The 15,948-nt window shown below is 50.5% G+C and overlaps 4 protein-coding genes across 5 annotated transcripts; 3 read left to right on the top strand and 1 right to left on the bottom strand.

Moving 5' to 3' along the window:
* The first annotated feature begins 56 nt into the window (after nucleotides 1-56).
* On the top strand, nucleotides 57-3,966 carry qsox2 (quiescin Q6 sulfhydryl oxidase 2). Its single transcript, XM_053871369.1, has 12 exons — nucleotides 57-489; nucleotides 686-786; nucleotides 875-923; nucleotides 998-1,103; nucleotides 1,172-1,262; nucleotides 2,023-2,168; nucleotides 2,239-2,382; nucleotides 2,449-2,578; nucleotides 2,650-2,772; nucleotides 2,832-2,982; nucleotides 3,070-3,255; nucleotides 3,328-3,966. Exons 1-12 carry the CDS (start codon nucleotides 255-257, stop codon nucleotides 3,807-3,809), a joined length of 1,944 nt encoding a protein of 647 aa, XP_053727344.1. The 5' UTR covers nucleotides 57-254; the 3' UTR covers nucleotides 3,810-3,966.
* A 249-nt stretch (nucleotides 3,967-4,215) lies between these two features.
* Nucleotides 4,216-13,541, top strand: LOC128761990 (bromodomain-containing protein 3-like). 2 transcript variants are annotated; one of them, XM_053869689.1, is made up of 12 exons: nucleotides 4,216-4,352; nucleotides 5,877-6,156; nucleotides 7,674-7,785; nucleotides 7,906-8,043; nucleotides 8,609-8,756; nucleotides 8,841-9,004; nucleotides 9,076-9,471; nucleotides 9,560-9,688; nucleotides 9,833-10,039; nucleotides 11,810-12,030; nucleotides 12,102-12,400; nucleotides 12,473-13,541. In XM_053869689.1, exons 2-12 carry the CDS (start codon nucleotides 6,065-6,067, stop codon nucleotides 12,586-12,588), a joined length of 2,022 nt encoding a protein of 673 aa, XP_053725664.1. In that variant the 5' UTR covers nucleotides 4,216-4,352; nucleotides 5,877-6,064; the 3' UTR covers nucleotides 12,589-13,541. The 2 variants fall into 2 exon arrangements, with proteins under 2 accessions (XP_053725664.1, XP_053725663.1); XM_053869688.1 differs by having other exon boundaries at nucleotides 12,102-13,541.
* Nucleotides 12,030-15,168, bottom strand: LOC128761993 (putative uncharacterized protein BRD3OS). Its single transcript, XM_053869694.1, has 2 exons — nucleotides 14,507-15,168; nucleotides 12,030-14,158 (listed from the first exon to the last, which is right to left on the bottom strand). The coding sequence occupies exon 2, from the start codon at nucleotides 13,925-13,927 to the stop codon at nucleotides 13,649-13,651; it is 279 nt and encodes a 92-aa protein (XP_053725669.1). The 5' UTR covers nucleotides 13,928-14,158; nucleotides 14,507-15,168; the 3' UTR covers nucleotides 12,030-13,648.
* gstt2 (glutathione S-transferase theta 2) lies at nucleotides 14,434-15,931 on the top strand. The gene is made up of 5 exons (XM_053869693.1): nucleotides 14,434-14,892; nucleotides 14,962-15,049; nucleotides 15,276-15,426; nucleotides 15,486-15,662; nucleotides 15,722-15,931. Exons 1-5 carry the CDS (start codon nucleotides 14,769-14,771, stop codon nucleotides 15,866-15,868), a joined length of 687 nt encoding a protein of 228 aa, XP_053725668.1. The 5' UTR covers nucleotides 14,434-14,768; the 3' UTR covers nucleotides 15,869-15,931.
* Nucleotides 15,932-15,948: the final 17 nt, after the last annotated feature.

The following is a 15,948-nucleotide window of genomic DNA, read 5'->3' on the forward strand; positions in this document are numbered from 1 at the left end:
TCTGGGTGGTAGGTTAACATACACGAGAGGTCTCTCTTCATCGTCTGGTATGCGAACACGGATGACGTTGCAGCAGCTCCTGTAAATAGAGCGGGCCGTCTTTAAACCGTGGTCACAAAACGCCGGTCTCCATAGAAACCACACGCATCGAGTTAGTACTTCCGGTTCGGTCGGACCCGGAAGTGCACCATGGACAAACGCGTCGGCGCTCTAGTGGATGACTGTCGCTGATCCGTTTCGTGCTGCTTTAAACGATGTTCCGGTACTGGCTCGGCACCGCGGTGCTCCTGGGTCTGGCCGGAGGCTGCGACAGTTCGGCCGCTCGGCTGTACACGGAAGAGGACCCGCTCGTCATTCTCAGCAGCCGCAATGTCCGCACTTCACTCATCAACTCGTCCAGCGCCTGGCTGGTGCAGTTCTACTCGTCCTGGTGTGGACACTGCATCCAGTACTCCAGTACGTGGAAAGCTCTGGCCGACGATGTCAAAGGTACCGGTCCCGATCCTGATCTCCTTTCACGGCCAAAGTTTATGGGGGGAGGGGTCCACTCGCTGTCTCTTTGTGTCCCGGTCTGAGATGGTGCGGTCCCCCCCATAACAAAGTGGACTCGAAGTCATGAAGAATCTCGAGCCTTCCGGGCCGTAAACTTTATCGCTCGGGAATCTGACCTTCCTTCTGTCCTCAGAATGGCAACCAGTGATCCAAGTGGCGGTTCTGGATTGCGCCCTGGAAGAGAATGTTGATGTCTGTAAAGAGTTTGGAATTAAGTATTACCCCACGTTCAAGGTGCAACACCTACTGTACACACTGTCTCTCTATCCATCCGTCCAAGCCCTACATCACTTGTAACCCCTCCATTCATGTTCCCATCCAGTACTTCCGAGCTCATCTTCCGGAGACAGAACACGGCATCATCTACCGAGGTCAGACCCCATTTCCTGCCTGTGTCTCAGAGAACCTGTTGCTCCTCCACTGACCAAGTCAATCCATTTCGCAGGCGCAGACAGGGAGGTCCAATCGGTCCGTCGATTGATGGTTAACTTTCTGCAGAACCACACCAGTCTGGATCGACCCAAAAACTTTCCTCCAATGGACCCCAGCAGGTGTCAGACAGAACAGACCTACTGAACGTTTTCAGAGCCTGTAACTCATCATGTGTGCCTGTGTCTAGTTCTGTGGAGCTGCTCCCCCTGGTGGGTCAAAAGTCAGATCACTACATCGCCATCATTGTAGAAGACCCTGAGTCATACACTGGTCGAGAGGTGAGGCCGCAACACACTCACACAGCATGTCTGCTAGATGATAAATCTGTCCATACAAGAGTGGTCTGGCTTTGCTTGTGAGGACCAATCCTTAGCAAAACACTCCTTATGAGGACATTTTGTCCAGCCCTGGCTAAGGTAAAACCTCAGTTTGGGGCCAGACAATGAATGAATGTTTATTTTGATCTCCTCGAATACATGGTAAATGTGTAACTATTGTATCACATGGCTTCATTACTATTATATTATATTCAATCCAGTCAATATTTCTTCTCAGATTATTGAGATTGAAAAGGAGCAGAGTGAAGTACTTTATAATTTCTGCTTATTCCCATTTTCCCTATTTTTCAGAACAGTGTTGTGCGCCGTGTGTAAACTGGTGTCGAGGGCTTTTTGTATGCTGTGCGTTAATGTCAGTCAGTTTTGTGTTGCAGTCTTTTTATGTGAATGTTTGTGCTTTATAGTTTTGTGCGTGTGTGCGTGCGAGAGCCAATTTGGGGAAAAACACTTCCTTGCGGGGACATTTTTGCTGGTCCCCACAATTCCAATCCTCAGTGTGAGGATGAAAACTTCAAAATTACATTATAATTAGGTTTCACTTTGGTTCAGAGTTCTGGTTCAGCCAAGTGTTTTGGATGGTTAGGTTTAAGGGGAGATGGCAATGAGTGGTCCTCACTAAATCCTGGCAAGGATAGAAATGCAAGAGTCACACTGTCTCTCTCTCTCTCTCTCTCTCTCTCTCACTCACTCACTCACTCAGGTGATCCTGGATCTGCTCCATTACTCAGGTGTTCAGGTTAGAAGAGCTCTCAGCTCTGATCGCCGCCTGCTGGCGACTCTAAACATCACAAGCATCCCCTCAGTTTATCTTCTGCATCCGAACGGCTCGCACGCACACTTGCGCAGGTGAGAAAAAAAAACCTCTTCACAGGAAGTAGCGTACCCAAGCAGGTGCACTAACAGAAGTGGATGTTAGTCCGAAGCCCTTCAGGTTCTTCTTCGCATCCTCGCTGCGATCTCTACCGGGGGTTCATCGCCGCACAGCACTCTCATTGGCACGCAGTCAGACGATGGCACCGGGCCAAGAAGTGAGTCCAGAACCCTGGAGAGACTTTGACAAGTAAGGCAGAACCATGTTGCTTTCATTCTGCGGGCCAGAAACCGACAAGTCTCCCCTGCCCTGCAGGTCGACCGTGTACCTAGCAGACTTGGACTCCGGCCTTCATTACCTACTGAGAGTTGAAATGGCCACCCATCAGTCACTGGAGGGGGCGGAGCTTCAAGTGTTTAAGGACTTTGTTACCTTAGTCGCAAAGGTAAAGAAGGGCCTGTGCACAACTGGTTATAAACATCTGCCCGTACACCAGCTTCTCTTCTCTGGCTCCAGTTGTATCCAGGTGGTGGCGCTGTTGCCAAGCTGATGGAGACGCTGTCCGATTGGCTGCTCAGCCTTCCGCTGCAGCGAATCCCATACCAGGCGGTCTTAGACCTGGTGAACAACAAGATGAGGGTGAGACAGTTCCAGTCTTTTCCAGACTTTTCCTCCTCTAACTCCTTCAACATCTCCAGATCTCAGGCGTGTTCCTGGGGGCGGATCTTCGCTGGGTCGGTTGCCAGGGCAGCAGACCAGGTCTCCGAGGCTACCCATGCTCCCTCTGGACCTTGTTTCATGTTCTGACGGTCCAGAATGATGCGAACCCAGCAGCACTTGACAACACAGGTGACAGACACGCAGGTGTAGAGCATGACATTGTCACTGTTTGTAAGAGATGGAGTGGGAGCAGCTCATGTGGAGATGTGCGTACAGGTCTGGATGGCGAGGCTGCCCCTGTGCTGCAGGTCATGCGTCGCTACGTCCATTCCTTCTTTGGCTGTCGAGAGTGCGCACGACATTTTGAGTCTGCTGCCGACAGCATGAGCACAATCAAGAACAAGGAAGATCAAATGCTGTGGCTGTGGAGGCAACACAACCTGGTCAACACACGCCTCGCAGGTAAACATGCTGCTAGTGCGCAAGTGGACTGAGGGGAACCTGGGTCCTTGACCTCCCACTTTGTTTTCCCAGGCTCCCTCAGTGACGACCCCTCCTTCCCTAAGGCACCGTGGCCCAGCACCGCGCTCTGTCCATCCTGCCACGAGGAGAAGGAGGGCGTCCACAAGTGGAACCTTGAGCAGGTGCTTTCTTTCCTGCGTCGCCATTATGGAGTGTCCAATCTCTCCCACCGGTACTCCTTGACCCCGCCCAGCCTCCCTGGTTCTCATCCTGACCCCGTTCGGGTGCAGCTGGAGCAGCCGGGAGCCAGAGATGTAACGGCATCTCTTGAAGGGAAGGGGCAGCCAAGACCCGCCGCTAGTCTGAGGAAGGAGCAAGAGGGGCGGGGCCTGGAAATGGGCAGGGGTGGAGGCGTGTGGATTTTGGGCTTCACCAGCGTGGACTTGAGTCTGTGCGTTCTTCTCTACGCGTCCTCCTGCCTGGTGATCGTCCTCCTCTTCTTCTTCTTCAGGGTCAGATCCCGGCGGTGGAAACGGCCCCGTCTGCCTGTTTGACCCCGGACTCTGGACTGGCTCCTGACGTGCCATATTTTGAGGCCCCAAACCTTAATTTATTTGAACAACTTTAATGTGAAACCTTTTTATCTTTTTGTGTCTGGTGTTCGTACATTTGAATAAACAAAAGTCAACAACGGTGACTGGTGGTGTGAGCCCACTCATCTAGGAGGACAGCAGGGAAAACCTCGTCTCCCGAGAAGAGCACAACGCACCTGGGTGACCGGCAAAGATGAAAAAGACAAAAATCATGAAGGTGATGAAGAAGTTGGTTGGAGAGCAGCGTGAGCTCGCTCACACCACCAATCACGATGAAGATGCTCGATCGACAGCCAATCACGGAGTAGCTGACGACACAAACGCCACTCAGTGACCCTCCGTCAATCCGGAACTCTCCTGCCAATCAAATCACAACAACATTTATGACGTCACCCGTCGGTGCGCCTGCGCAGACGGATAGCTGGTAGCTCGTCTATTATGCTGCTAAAATAGAAGCTGCAGCGAAAAGCGGAGCCCCGCGGGACACCCTGGAGAGATTCCCAAGTAAACCCCTCTTCTACTTGTGTTTATTGCGGGGTCGGGGAAGAACTACTGTCTGCAATCGACAGAGGCACCGAGCTGGAGCCTCCGTCGCTCGGCGCCTTCAGACAAAGCTCAGTACATTTGCTAACAGCTAAAAGCTAGTGACTCGCTAGCATCTGACATCGACGCGAATCTTCGCATGAAGGTGGAAAGGTCAAGCTTCGACGGGCTCGCCGTCTGGAAAACTCTCGCCAGTTGTTGCCGAGTAGTGTGGTTCTGACCATCCGCGCGCTCTAACGTCAATTTTGTTTTCAAACGCGGCTAGGTAGCTTAGCCCCGCTAGCTTAGCGTTTGTCTTGCCCGCCATCTTTTCACGGCTGGAGAGATGGAGGCTGGTACCGGAGTCCGCTCGGACGGGCTCCCAGGGCTGCACCCGGAGCGCTCTCGAGCATGCGTTCCGGGGCCCACGGAACCGAGCTCGAGCTGTTCACCGACCACCGTTGTTGCTCTAAGTGCGGGGAAGCGTCCCTTCTTCTGACGTGAGTGGGAGAGTTGAAGTAACCATGGTTCGGTGCTTGCTTCTCACTTCATGGCGAGCATTTCAGTGGGCAATGCCACTCGCCGACTTGTTTTCGGCCAGTACCACTTATTGTTACTTTCTGGGTGTACATATCATGTTACAGTCTACCCTGCTCCAATGCGGCTCGGCTTGTCAGTGATGAACCTAGTGAGTGACAGAACCCCGTCCATCTGAGAACCATGTTTCCCTGGGTGTCCAGCTGAAGTGCAAACATGAGAGATACTGGAATTTCACATGAATAAGCAACCGCAGTGTAGGAGACCAGAAAAAATAACATATGGCAGCTTCTATTGACTTTAAAACTTCAGACAATTGTACGCTCCGCAGTAGTTCTGTCATCTGAAATGCTGCATTTGATCAACCACTTTTAAGATGAGCCACAACACTGATCTTGAGTTTGCAACTCTGAAAGTGTTTACACCACTTCTTTCTACCACTGAGTGAAACAAGATACAAGAGTGTGTGTCAAATGTGACAGTTTCACCCATTTAATTCCTGCTGACAGGAGAGGGTCATCAGGAATAATTGTCAAATGTAACGGTTGAGCGGTGATATGGCAGAGATGTGATGAAGATGACAGATCTATCACCGGTAATTATTATACCTTTGCCATGGGAAGTAGGGTGCAATTGATGTATGAATCCTTCATGATTCCAGACTTCAGAGAGTTGCAATGTGGGTGACATTTCTGCTGCTCCACAATGATCAACTTTTGTTTTCTTTAATTGTGTTCTGTGGGCTATTGGCAGATCTGTTGGAAAGCACTTGTGAGAGGTCTGTTCTCACTGAAGTTTCTGTGCAGACAGACCAATGTTTTGGTTCCTCTCCCTCATGGAAACTTGTTGGTAAATTGTTGTTCGTGTTGGATACTCTCTGGCCCCACATTTGATTTGTGCACGGAAGTACATCTTCCAGATTTAGTAGTAGTTTTCGTGACTATTTCAACTAACTGGCTGTTGCTGCAGGTCGTGCGATGGGACTGTGTGTCGTGGATGCAAAGAAGAACCAACACCAACCAAAGAGGCTTTGAAGTCACACATCCACACGCTTGTGTGCATCTCCATATCACGCCCTCGCACCAGAGAGGGATTTTTTTTCACCTTAAGGCCAGTACAGCAACCCACCGTGCATCGCGTCTTTGTCACCGTCCACGATGTCGGACCTCCCCGAGGCTGCTCCACCCAGCCCCCCTGCCCTGACCAATCCGCCCCCCCCTGAGGTCACCAATCCAACAAAGCCTGGCAGGTGAGTGCTGACTGTTGCATGTTTGTGAATTTGGATATCTGCCGATAGAGCTTTAATTATTGTTGATTGTGTATTAATTAGAAAAGGCAGCTGGAGTTCAGTGTAAGACCTCAGAAGGAAAACATGAAATCCTGACAGTAAAATATTTTCCTGAAAACAAATTTGTAACTCTGAAGGTTTCTCATCGACATTTAATATTTTTTAGATTCTGGACAGATATATGAAGACAGACGTACAGGACACTGTTTTGCTCAGCAAAACATCATACATTTGCTCCTGTAGCAAATAATCTGTTTTTATTTTTTCCACATAGCCCGCTTCCATGTGAATCTTAATATGCACAATGTGCATAGCCTTCTTTTCCTCTTTCCTACACTGTTAGTATAGTAGAGTATTTTGCATTTTATATTTTACATTTTATATTTACATTTTTGTTGTTTACAGAGCATGTTAAGTTACGAAAAAGATTTCCCTTGGGATTAATATAGTTTTTCTGATTTTGATAAATACATTTTCCGACTGGCAGTCTAAATGAGCGACGTAGACCATGCGTCTGAATTCCATTGGGGATATTTGACTCATTCAAGAACAACACTGCATTTGAGCAGCTAAAACATCTGGCATGTTTTGCTGCGCTGTCTGTTCACATGCTGCAAAGCCTCGCTTAAATGTCTTGCAGACTCGCTCTCCTGTATTTTTTGTCAGTGAACACCACCGCGCCACTTTATTTATGTGTACTTCAGGTTCCAACTGACTCATAAATACAGCACATCCTAGGACTGAGGTTAGGCAAGTTTTAGGGCTACGTGTTCTGTAAAAAGCTTGCATGCTAAATGGCAGCATATTTTCAGCTGAGGTCCAGACAGCTGACCTGCTGACGGCAAACGGTGGAATGGATTTCCTGTACATTGGTGAGAGGCATGAGACATGCCTCAGTCAGGATTGAGTCCATTTCACATTTTACGGTGAGCTTGTAGAGCAGCTAACTGGGAGGCAATTTCAGCCAAAAACATGAAGCTCAAAAAATGTGTCAAGTAGGACTTCGCTTTTTCAGGTAGAGGACCTAAAAGAGGATCGTGAAGTATGTAGAATGGGCTTTGCTTTTGTATTTCCTGTATTCAAACTCCGATGCATCGCCTCCCCCATCCCGCAGCCAGAGACACCCCCATAGTGGGGAGAACCCTGTCTACATTGCCCCACCACCTGACCACAGTGGTGGACTCTGTTGTAGATCCTCATCCCTGGTGGCACTGCACCACTCGGGAGCAAGTCCTTGTCATGGCAGTGCTACTTTGAACATTCATTTGAGGTGTACGTGACATGGCATAATTTGAGTGGGGTTAAGTGCTTTTTTGTGTACACCATCTTAATACTAGGCTGTAGTTTATAAACTGAAACAGGTGTTGGATGTTGTAGGTATTGATGATTTTGTGCCTATGAATGTCGTATCCTTCTTTGCGTGCACCGACACACAGGTTTATAATTGGGGACCCTGGTGTTTTTTGTGTCCCCCCCAGGAAAACAAACCAGCTTCAATACATGCAGAACGTGGTGGTGAAGACACTGTGGAAGCATCAGTTCGCCTGGCCCTTCTATCAGCCAGTGGACGCCATCAAGCTGTGTCTTGCGGTGAGCCCCATCACCTGTCTGTCGGCCTCTGAGAGAGTTGTCTCTTCACTGCCCTTCCTGTGCATGGCTGCTCTTTGGTTCTCCTCTGCTCTGCTGACATGGGCCCTCTTTTGTTCTCAGGACTACCACAAAGTGATAAAGAACCCGATGGACATGGGAACCATCAAGAAGCGTCTGGAGAACAACTACTACTGGAGTGCCAGTGAAGCCATGCAGGACTTCAACACCATGTTCACCAACTGTTACATCTACAACAAGGTGCTGGCACTTGCTGTAGTGGAGTTACGCTTCATTTTATGTGTTGCAGTGACCTCATCACTCTGCTGTGATGGTGAAGTGACATGGTCGTGCTTTGCCCCTATAGTTGTCTCAAGAATGTTGTGTGCACGCAATGCAGTGCCTAAAATTGTAGTCTTACATCACTCTATGGCTGCTAAAGCACCAGTTGCAATTAGTGGTGAGGTCTTTGCACAGTAGTGGTGTCGTGGCAACAAGGGGTGCTGGTATACATGGTATAAATTTGCCCCGCGGTGGAGTTCTGCTGACGCACAATGGTAACACTGATGGCTGGCAGACTTAGACAAATATTGAATGAACACCTTAACTTACTGTGTTGTGAATCAGTCGGAGACCTGAATGTGCCTGCCACGCTGTGACATGTCACACAGCATGTGCGGTAGAGAACACGACGGCTGGTCCTGGCTGCGTTGTACACTGCTAGTGCGAAAGGTTTCCTTCTTACTGTGATACAGACATTTAGGCTCCCACGCGCAGCCCCAGTGATGACACTTCTACAAGCAGGTTCTGAATATGTTGCGTCCAGCCCACAGATGACATCGTCCTCATGGCTCAGGCCCTTGAGAAGATCTTCCTGCAGAAAGTGGCCCAGATGCCACAGGAAGAAGTAGCTCTGCTTCCACCTGTGCCCAAAGGCAAGAACAAGAGCAAACAGCCTGCGGCTGCCACCACAGGTGCCTGTTCATTGCTGTACTGGAATTCTGTTCCTCCTGGGTGTTCTGGTTGAGAGTAATGTCAGTTTTCTCTTTGCCCCTCAGTGAGTCAGCAGGCAGAATCCTCTGCCTCCCCCCCAGCCTCCTACTCCTCACCCTCACAGACGCCCGTACTTTCAACAGCTCCCACACCTGTGCAGGTCACACCTCCAATCGCTGCACCACAACCTCCCGCGACCATGATGCCCTCTGCACAGCCCGTTGTCAAGGTAACGGGGAGATTCAATCTGTGTGTCGGAACCGTAGTCTGCCTCTGACCTGCCTTGCATTTGCCCTACAGAAGAAGGGGGTGAAGAGGAAAGCTGACACGACCACGCCCACTACTTCTGCCATCTCAGCAGGTCGGGCTGACTCGCCACTAGCACAGGATAGCAAACCTGCCAAACTGGGCTCTTCTCGTCGTGAAGCTGCAGCTCGACCCGCCAAGGCCCGACGGGAGACTGGAGAGGAACCCGCCGTGAGCGAGGCAGCAGGAGGGCCTCTTGGTGGTTCTGGCAGGAAGAGTGGGAAGCTGGGTGAACAGATGAAGCACTGCGATGCCATCTTGAAGGAGATGTTGTCGAAGAAGCACGCCGCGTACGCCTGGCCCTTTTACAAGCCCGTTGATGCTGCAGCACTGGAACTGCACGACTACCATGACATCATCAAACACCCAATGGACCTGAGTACAGTCCGGGTACAGTTCCCTAACTTTTCTCTTCCTCTGATATTTCAGATGTTCTGCACTTCAACAGTCTGGTAAACATAATTTGCTCCATACACAGAAAAAGATGGACAAGGGCGAGTACGGGGATCCTCAGAGCTTCGCCACCGACGTCCGGTTAATGTTCTCCAACTGCTACAAGTACAACCCTCCCGACCACGAGGTGGTGGCCATGGCCCGCAAGCTTCAGGTAGCGGAACCATGAAGACCTGCACGTCATATAAACATTTGGTATCTTGAACATCCACAAGCCGTAGGAAGTGACATGACACGATTCTGGTTGAGCAGAGAGCATGTCATGTTGGGACCCTCTGATTTGTTGCTCCTCTCCCAGGACGTCTTCGAGATGCGCTTTGCCAAAATCCCGGACGAAGGTTTGGAGGCCTCTGTACCATCCACAACACCGGTGGTCAGTAAAAGCACCGCCTCCTCCGACAGCAGCAACAACTCCTCCTCTGATGAGTCGTCTGACTCAGAGGAGGAGCGAGCCACGCGATTGGCCGAGCTACAGGAGCAGGTTGGTGCTGCCGACCAATCACAGGTCAACACCCAGTTTTCTTCTTGATTTTCCTCATAAATGATTGTTGATTGTCCAGTCATATTGGTCAGAACCAAATTCAGTGTGATTTACCAGTAACCGTGTCGAAGGGTCCCTCGTGGACCTGCTGAGAGGAACGTGCATTTTAAGATGAGACGGGATTTTGTTAGCATGCGTCGCTGAAAGATTGCAGGATGACTACAGGCCAGGCGTGTGCTCCTAGTGAGGTCTGCAAGTTCCCGTTCATCTATGGCCTCCTGCAGCTGACCCTGGCTACACTCTACAGATAGAGAGCACACAGTGTTCCCTGGTCGGGTCACACATGCCTGTCTCTGTCGGCCAGATTGATGTTCCTCAATGATTGGTGCTTTGTCAACAGTGGTTTACTTCAGCAGTGGAACAATTGAAGTCATTTTCTCTTTTGTACAAGCGGTTTTCATGAGTCGCACAGATCTCACTGAACACTTCCTCACGTGGTCACCATCTATGGTCCAACAGTGAGCCATCAAAATGTCTCCAGGATGAAGAGGCACGCACACTATTCTGGGGTGCCACAGCTAATGCTACTTGGCTTCTGAGAGACGTTAGCTAGGTGTGATGTCCAGTGATGAAATGATAAGCAGCTTAGTATCTGCAGCTGGAACTACATGTAAAGTCATTGTGGAGGTGCTACACTTAGGAGTGGGTGATGCAATAGGTTTGGGGCGACAGGGTCACTGTAGCCACAGCTTTCCAATGACGTATGCAGAGAGGGAAATTCATCAACAAGATGAAGTGACAGTGATGGACCTAGAGTCTGCAGTGTCCAAGTCGTCTGTTGCTTTAATAAGCCTCCAACGTCCATGAGAGTAGGGATGCACTGAACATTCTGTGGCTCAATATATTCGGCCAAATGGTGCAAAAAAAAGCTACAGTGGCATGTGACACGATCCAACACTGTGCAGGTCAGCCTGAACAATGATTTTCACTTTGTTTTTCAAATACAAAAATGGGCCGCGGATGTGAAATGAACTCTGTTGGACCGCTGACAAAATTATGGAAACACAATCCTCCACTTTCAGCGGTGACAGCTCCGACTCCGTGGCTTGCTGCACAGTCGGCTGGTGCCCGAACGGGAGCGGTTCAACACAAGTGCAAATTATTTTGACTTTCTGACCCATGCATCACATATTTCCTCTTCATTTGATCACTTCTTTGTTGACCATAATGTCAAGTAGTCACCGTGGCCGGTTCCAACCTTAGTCATGGCAATGCTTCAGTGTGTTGAAGTTTTCGGTTCTTTAAAACTTTTGGCGGCTGAGAATAGAATTGCGGCAATGAGTGTTCAACCATACTATCTTGAGCCTTGTGTTTACATCATCAGCCTATTATATAACAGATTATTTTGCTATTTTATTGTTATTTTTATTTGAAAACAAAGTCTGAGATATAAAAAATGTAAGATATTAAATAAACTAAACAAATTTTCCATTCAGTCCTTCCCTAGATGAGAGGCTCTGATTATGGCTCACAGATCCGCCATGTTGACTCAACATCAACTATAGACTTGTTCCAAGCAGATGGACCAACTTTTTATATGCAATTTGAGGGACAGTGAGAAGTTGTTTTTATCTGTGGAAGTAACCATGACTTGGGTGCGAGATGCATGTACTTTCTGAGAACCTGTGTCTTTAGTCCTGACTGGATTCTCAGACGAACGGAAAAGTGGATGGAAGTCTCATGTAACTAAATGTGTGAATGGGAAGCATTATTGACGCGTTGTTGCTCCACCAGTTGAAGGCGGTGCACGAGCAGCTGGCCGTCCTCTCGCAGGCTCCCGTCAATAAACCCAAGAAGAAGAAGGAGAAGAAGGACAAGGACAAGAAGAAGGAGAAGGGGAACAAGGCCAAGACAGAAGAGGAGAAGAAACGGAAAGCGGCTGCTCAGCAACCAAAGCCAGCCAACCAGAAGAAGGCTCCTGTGAGGAAGGCCAATAGCACGGTCCCCGCCCCCAGGTCGGTCCACCTCACTCCTCACTCATGCAGTCAGACTCAGTAGCTCACCCTCTGACCCTATGTGTGTGCAGACAAACCAAGAAAGGCAGCAAGACGGCGGGAGGGGCGTCGGCTAACGGAGACGACGGAGAGGAGTCCTCGCTGCCTATGTCCTACGACGAGAAGAGGCAGCTCAGTCTGGACATCAACAGGCTACCTGGGGAGAAACTAGGTCGGGTTGTGCACATCATCCAGTCCAGAGAGCCATCCCTCAGAGACTCCAACCCCGATGAGATCGAGATCGACTTTGAAACATTGAAGCCCTCCACCCTTCGAGAGCTGGAGCGCTACGTCAAGTCCTGTCTGCAGAAGAAGCAGAGAAAGCTGCTGCGTAAGTGCAGACGCGATCGCTGGGTCCAGTCGGAACATGTTGTCTCCAATGTGTTTCGTCTCTTGTTTCCAGAAAAAGCAGCTGGAGGGGCTTCAGGGGGCGGAGCCAGTCGTCTGAGTGGCAGCTCCTCCTCTTCGTCAGACGACAGCTCGTCCACAGGAACATCTTCGTCCTCTGACACAGACTGAACTCTCGCGTGGGCACACGGACGCACGTATATCTCACACACTCTGACTGGATGTAAATAAACGTTTTTAGCTTCTAGTTTGTTTCGGGGATGTGACCTCTGACCCCTGGATTAGCTGACCTAATGCCCAGAGCGAGATGGGAGTAAACCACCGTCACAAGCGTTGGATTCCTGGCCCTCGACCCCCCCGACCCCACTCTTTTCCTGCCTTGGTTCTGTTGGACTTCGGAGAGGACATTTTTAAGTTGTTTTTAAGGTTAAAGCGTTTTTAGGTTCTTATCCTCAGTGGGTGTGTGATCGCCAGAAGGGGGCAGTGAGGCCTGATTCATGGGTGATGGTCACCATGACGGCAAGTTCTCCCTGATGATGAACCACAGCCAAGTCCAGTGTCGGCTGGTTCCCCGGTCAAAGGTCACTGACTGATCAGCATTTTATTTTATTTCATTTTTAACACCGGGTCGGTCCTGGGGAGTCGGTGGCCCGGCCATTCAGAACTTGTGCTTATAACACTACGTTTCCATCACATGCTCCCCATCGCAGCTCCACCCCCGAGGCTGATTGGTTGATGAAACAGTCTCCTCCCCCTTCAGGTGTCTCTCTGCCAACTGGATGGGTGTGTGTGTAGTGAGAGGGTTGGTGCTTCCTGTGGTGCCCGATCAGAGATGGCCTCAGTGATGGTCAGCTGTTGTCGCACAGGGAGTGAGTGACCGTTGCCATGGTAACCCCCTGTCTGTGGACGGCCTGCGATGGACAGTTGATTTTTGTATTTTAATACGAAAAAGTAAAAAAGTAATTTTGTGTATCTGCATGCACTCCGGCCGTACGTATGTGTGAGCGCCACCTAGTTGTACCGTAGCTGTCCGACATTAGACCACGTGATTATTGATGTAATTACTGATATCAATCCTTATTTTCTCAGTTACTTTGTTTTTCATAAATAAACACGTCAAGTGACGACTGGACTCTTATTCCCGCACCGCTGCCATTGGTTTGTCAATAGCAACTTGGTAGTGGTCACAACAGCTTTTATTCAGGTGACCGGTCTGAAGAACTGGTCCTCCTCACATCATTGTGCAGATTCTGGACCGCCCATCCAGAGCCTCCAAAGTCCTGCGGTCTCGGACCAGAACCGCCTGGTTGCCGTTGCTGCCGTACCAGGTGGACTGGCTGCGGTTCAGGTAGGTGGTGGGGGGTGTGAATTGCTGCTGCTGCTGTTGCCAGATGAGCAGAGACGTGTCCCGGTACCGGAGGCGGCCGTACGCCTCTGAAAGAGCCTTCATGGCCAGCGGGGGAGGAAGGCCCTGCTGCGGGTCCCTCGAGGCCCCGCCAAAGTCCGACATGCTAGAAATGGCAATGTTCCTTGAGGCTGTCGGTCTGAGCTGGAATGGATCTGGAGCCTCATCTGGCTGAGTAAACAGAACCAACCGACTGCTGTGAGGAAAGCAGCCGTTGTGCTGGAGCAACGGCCATTGGTTCAAGGGTCACGTGACTCTGGTGAGAGGACAGGAGGAGGGACCTTCATGGGCCTCATTCATGGGTCCACTTTGTTTCCTCAGGTTTGATTCACGTACCTTTCATGAATGGGAAGGGAAACACATGAATCAGAGGACGCTTGATATTGGAAGGGACAGGAAAGTTAAAAGTCCGGACAATCACGTGTGATGCAACATTAAAGTGGAAAGACTGAGAGAAACACAATTACCAGACATGTTGGGCAAGGTTCTGTATGACGGACACAAAATCCCGAGTCGTCAGTCGTCACAAGATGACGCCATTAGAGGTTGTTCCGCGCATGCGCTGCCTCCCCAACACACACACACAATCCTCCATACACACAAACACCAGACCCACACTTCACCCCCAAGTACAATACGCGCGCAACGAAATTCTTGAAAAGGTCACGTGACGAGGCAGCTCACCAGCGCGCGGGCGCGGTTCCCGATGCGAGACGATGGAGAAACTGCCAGTTGTGACGTAAATGGAACACGGCATCAGTTCCGAACTGTCCGCGACCCTGCAGCGCATCGGTACGTTAAGAAGTCCGTGTAGAAACACCTCAGAAGAAGGTTCCGGGTCAGGCGACGGACCAACATGTTCCGGATGTGACGTAGGTACGTTCGCTGAAAGACGTCGCAAGTGTACAAAGTTCGTCATGACCAGAATCTGAAGAAGGCTTTCCATATGGCGACCAGTCGAGTTGTGGAAGTTTACCTGGACCTTCTGTCGCAGCCCTGCCGGGCCGTGAAAATCCTTCTGGACCGAACCAAGATCCCGCACCGAGTCCGGACTGTGGCCTTGCGCAAAGGTGAGAGCTGCAGCAGCAGCAGCAGACGAGAGACACCTGCTGTCGGCTCACCCGGGTTCATGCTCGCAGGAGAAAACCGAAGTCCAGAATTCAGCAAGCTCAACCCCATGATGAAGGTTCCGGTTCTGGTGGACAACAAGTTCGTTCTGACTGAAAGGTGGACAGTCTCTCGCGCTCATACACACACTCACTCATGTTGCGCTTCTATCCATGTGGGGACCTCTCATTGCCATAACCCTTTCCCCAGCCTCTTACCATAAACCTCACTCTATTGGTCAAAAGCTCAAACTGGTTCTCACTAATAAGAATAGATAAGAATAATAATAAAGAATAATAATAAGATACAGTACATGTGTCTGTTTCTCACCCACTGTGTGTTGCAGTGATGCGATCATGAAGTATCTGGTCACTAAGTACGATGTCCCGGATCACTGGTACCCTCGGCACCCGGAGCGGCGGGCACGGGTGGACGAGTACACATCGTGGCATCAGACCAACACTCGGCCACACGCGGCCAAAGTCTTCATCCTGGAGGTTGCAGCAGTCCTGCGCCACCGTTGGGAGCAAGTGTCACGGCTGCTCTGCTCTCCCAGGTGCTGTTGCCGGCTCAAGGGGGCACTGCAGTGGACCAAGGCCGCCTGGACTCTGCACTGGCTCAGCTGGACCACACTCTAGACAAGCTGGAGAGCATGTTCCTGCGCCGGCAGCCTTTCCTGTGCGGGGATGACATCACCGTGGCCGACCTGCTGGCCGTGTGTGAACTCATGCAGGTGAGAGATCAGAGGTCAACCTCTGCCGTAGGTCACACCAGCGCTGCTTTCCTTTGCAGCCACTCGGAGGGAACAGAGACGTGCTGCAGCGCCGCCCCCTGCTACAGAGCTGGAGAACCCGCGTCCAGTCGGCAGTCGGCGAGGCTTTCGACGAAGCACATGCGGTGCTGTACGCCGTCAGAGACCGACAGAGAGCGCGGCTGTGACGTCACGCTCGTGTGATGATGGCAGTCTGAGTAACCACTAAAGTGTGTTGTAAATGAGTGGCTTTGTTTTTTTATTGTAC

This window comes from Synchiropus splendidus, chromosome 7, assembly GCF_027744825.2.
Source record: "Synchiropus splendidus isolate RoL2022-P1 chromosome 7, RoL_Sspl_1.0, whole genome shotgun sequence".
Classification (NCBI taxonomy): domain Eukaryota; kingdom Metazoa; phylum Chordata; class Actinopteri; order Syngnathiformes; family Callionymidae; genus Synchiropus; species Synchiropus splendidus.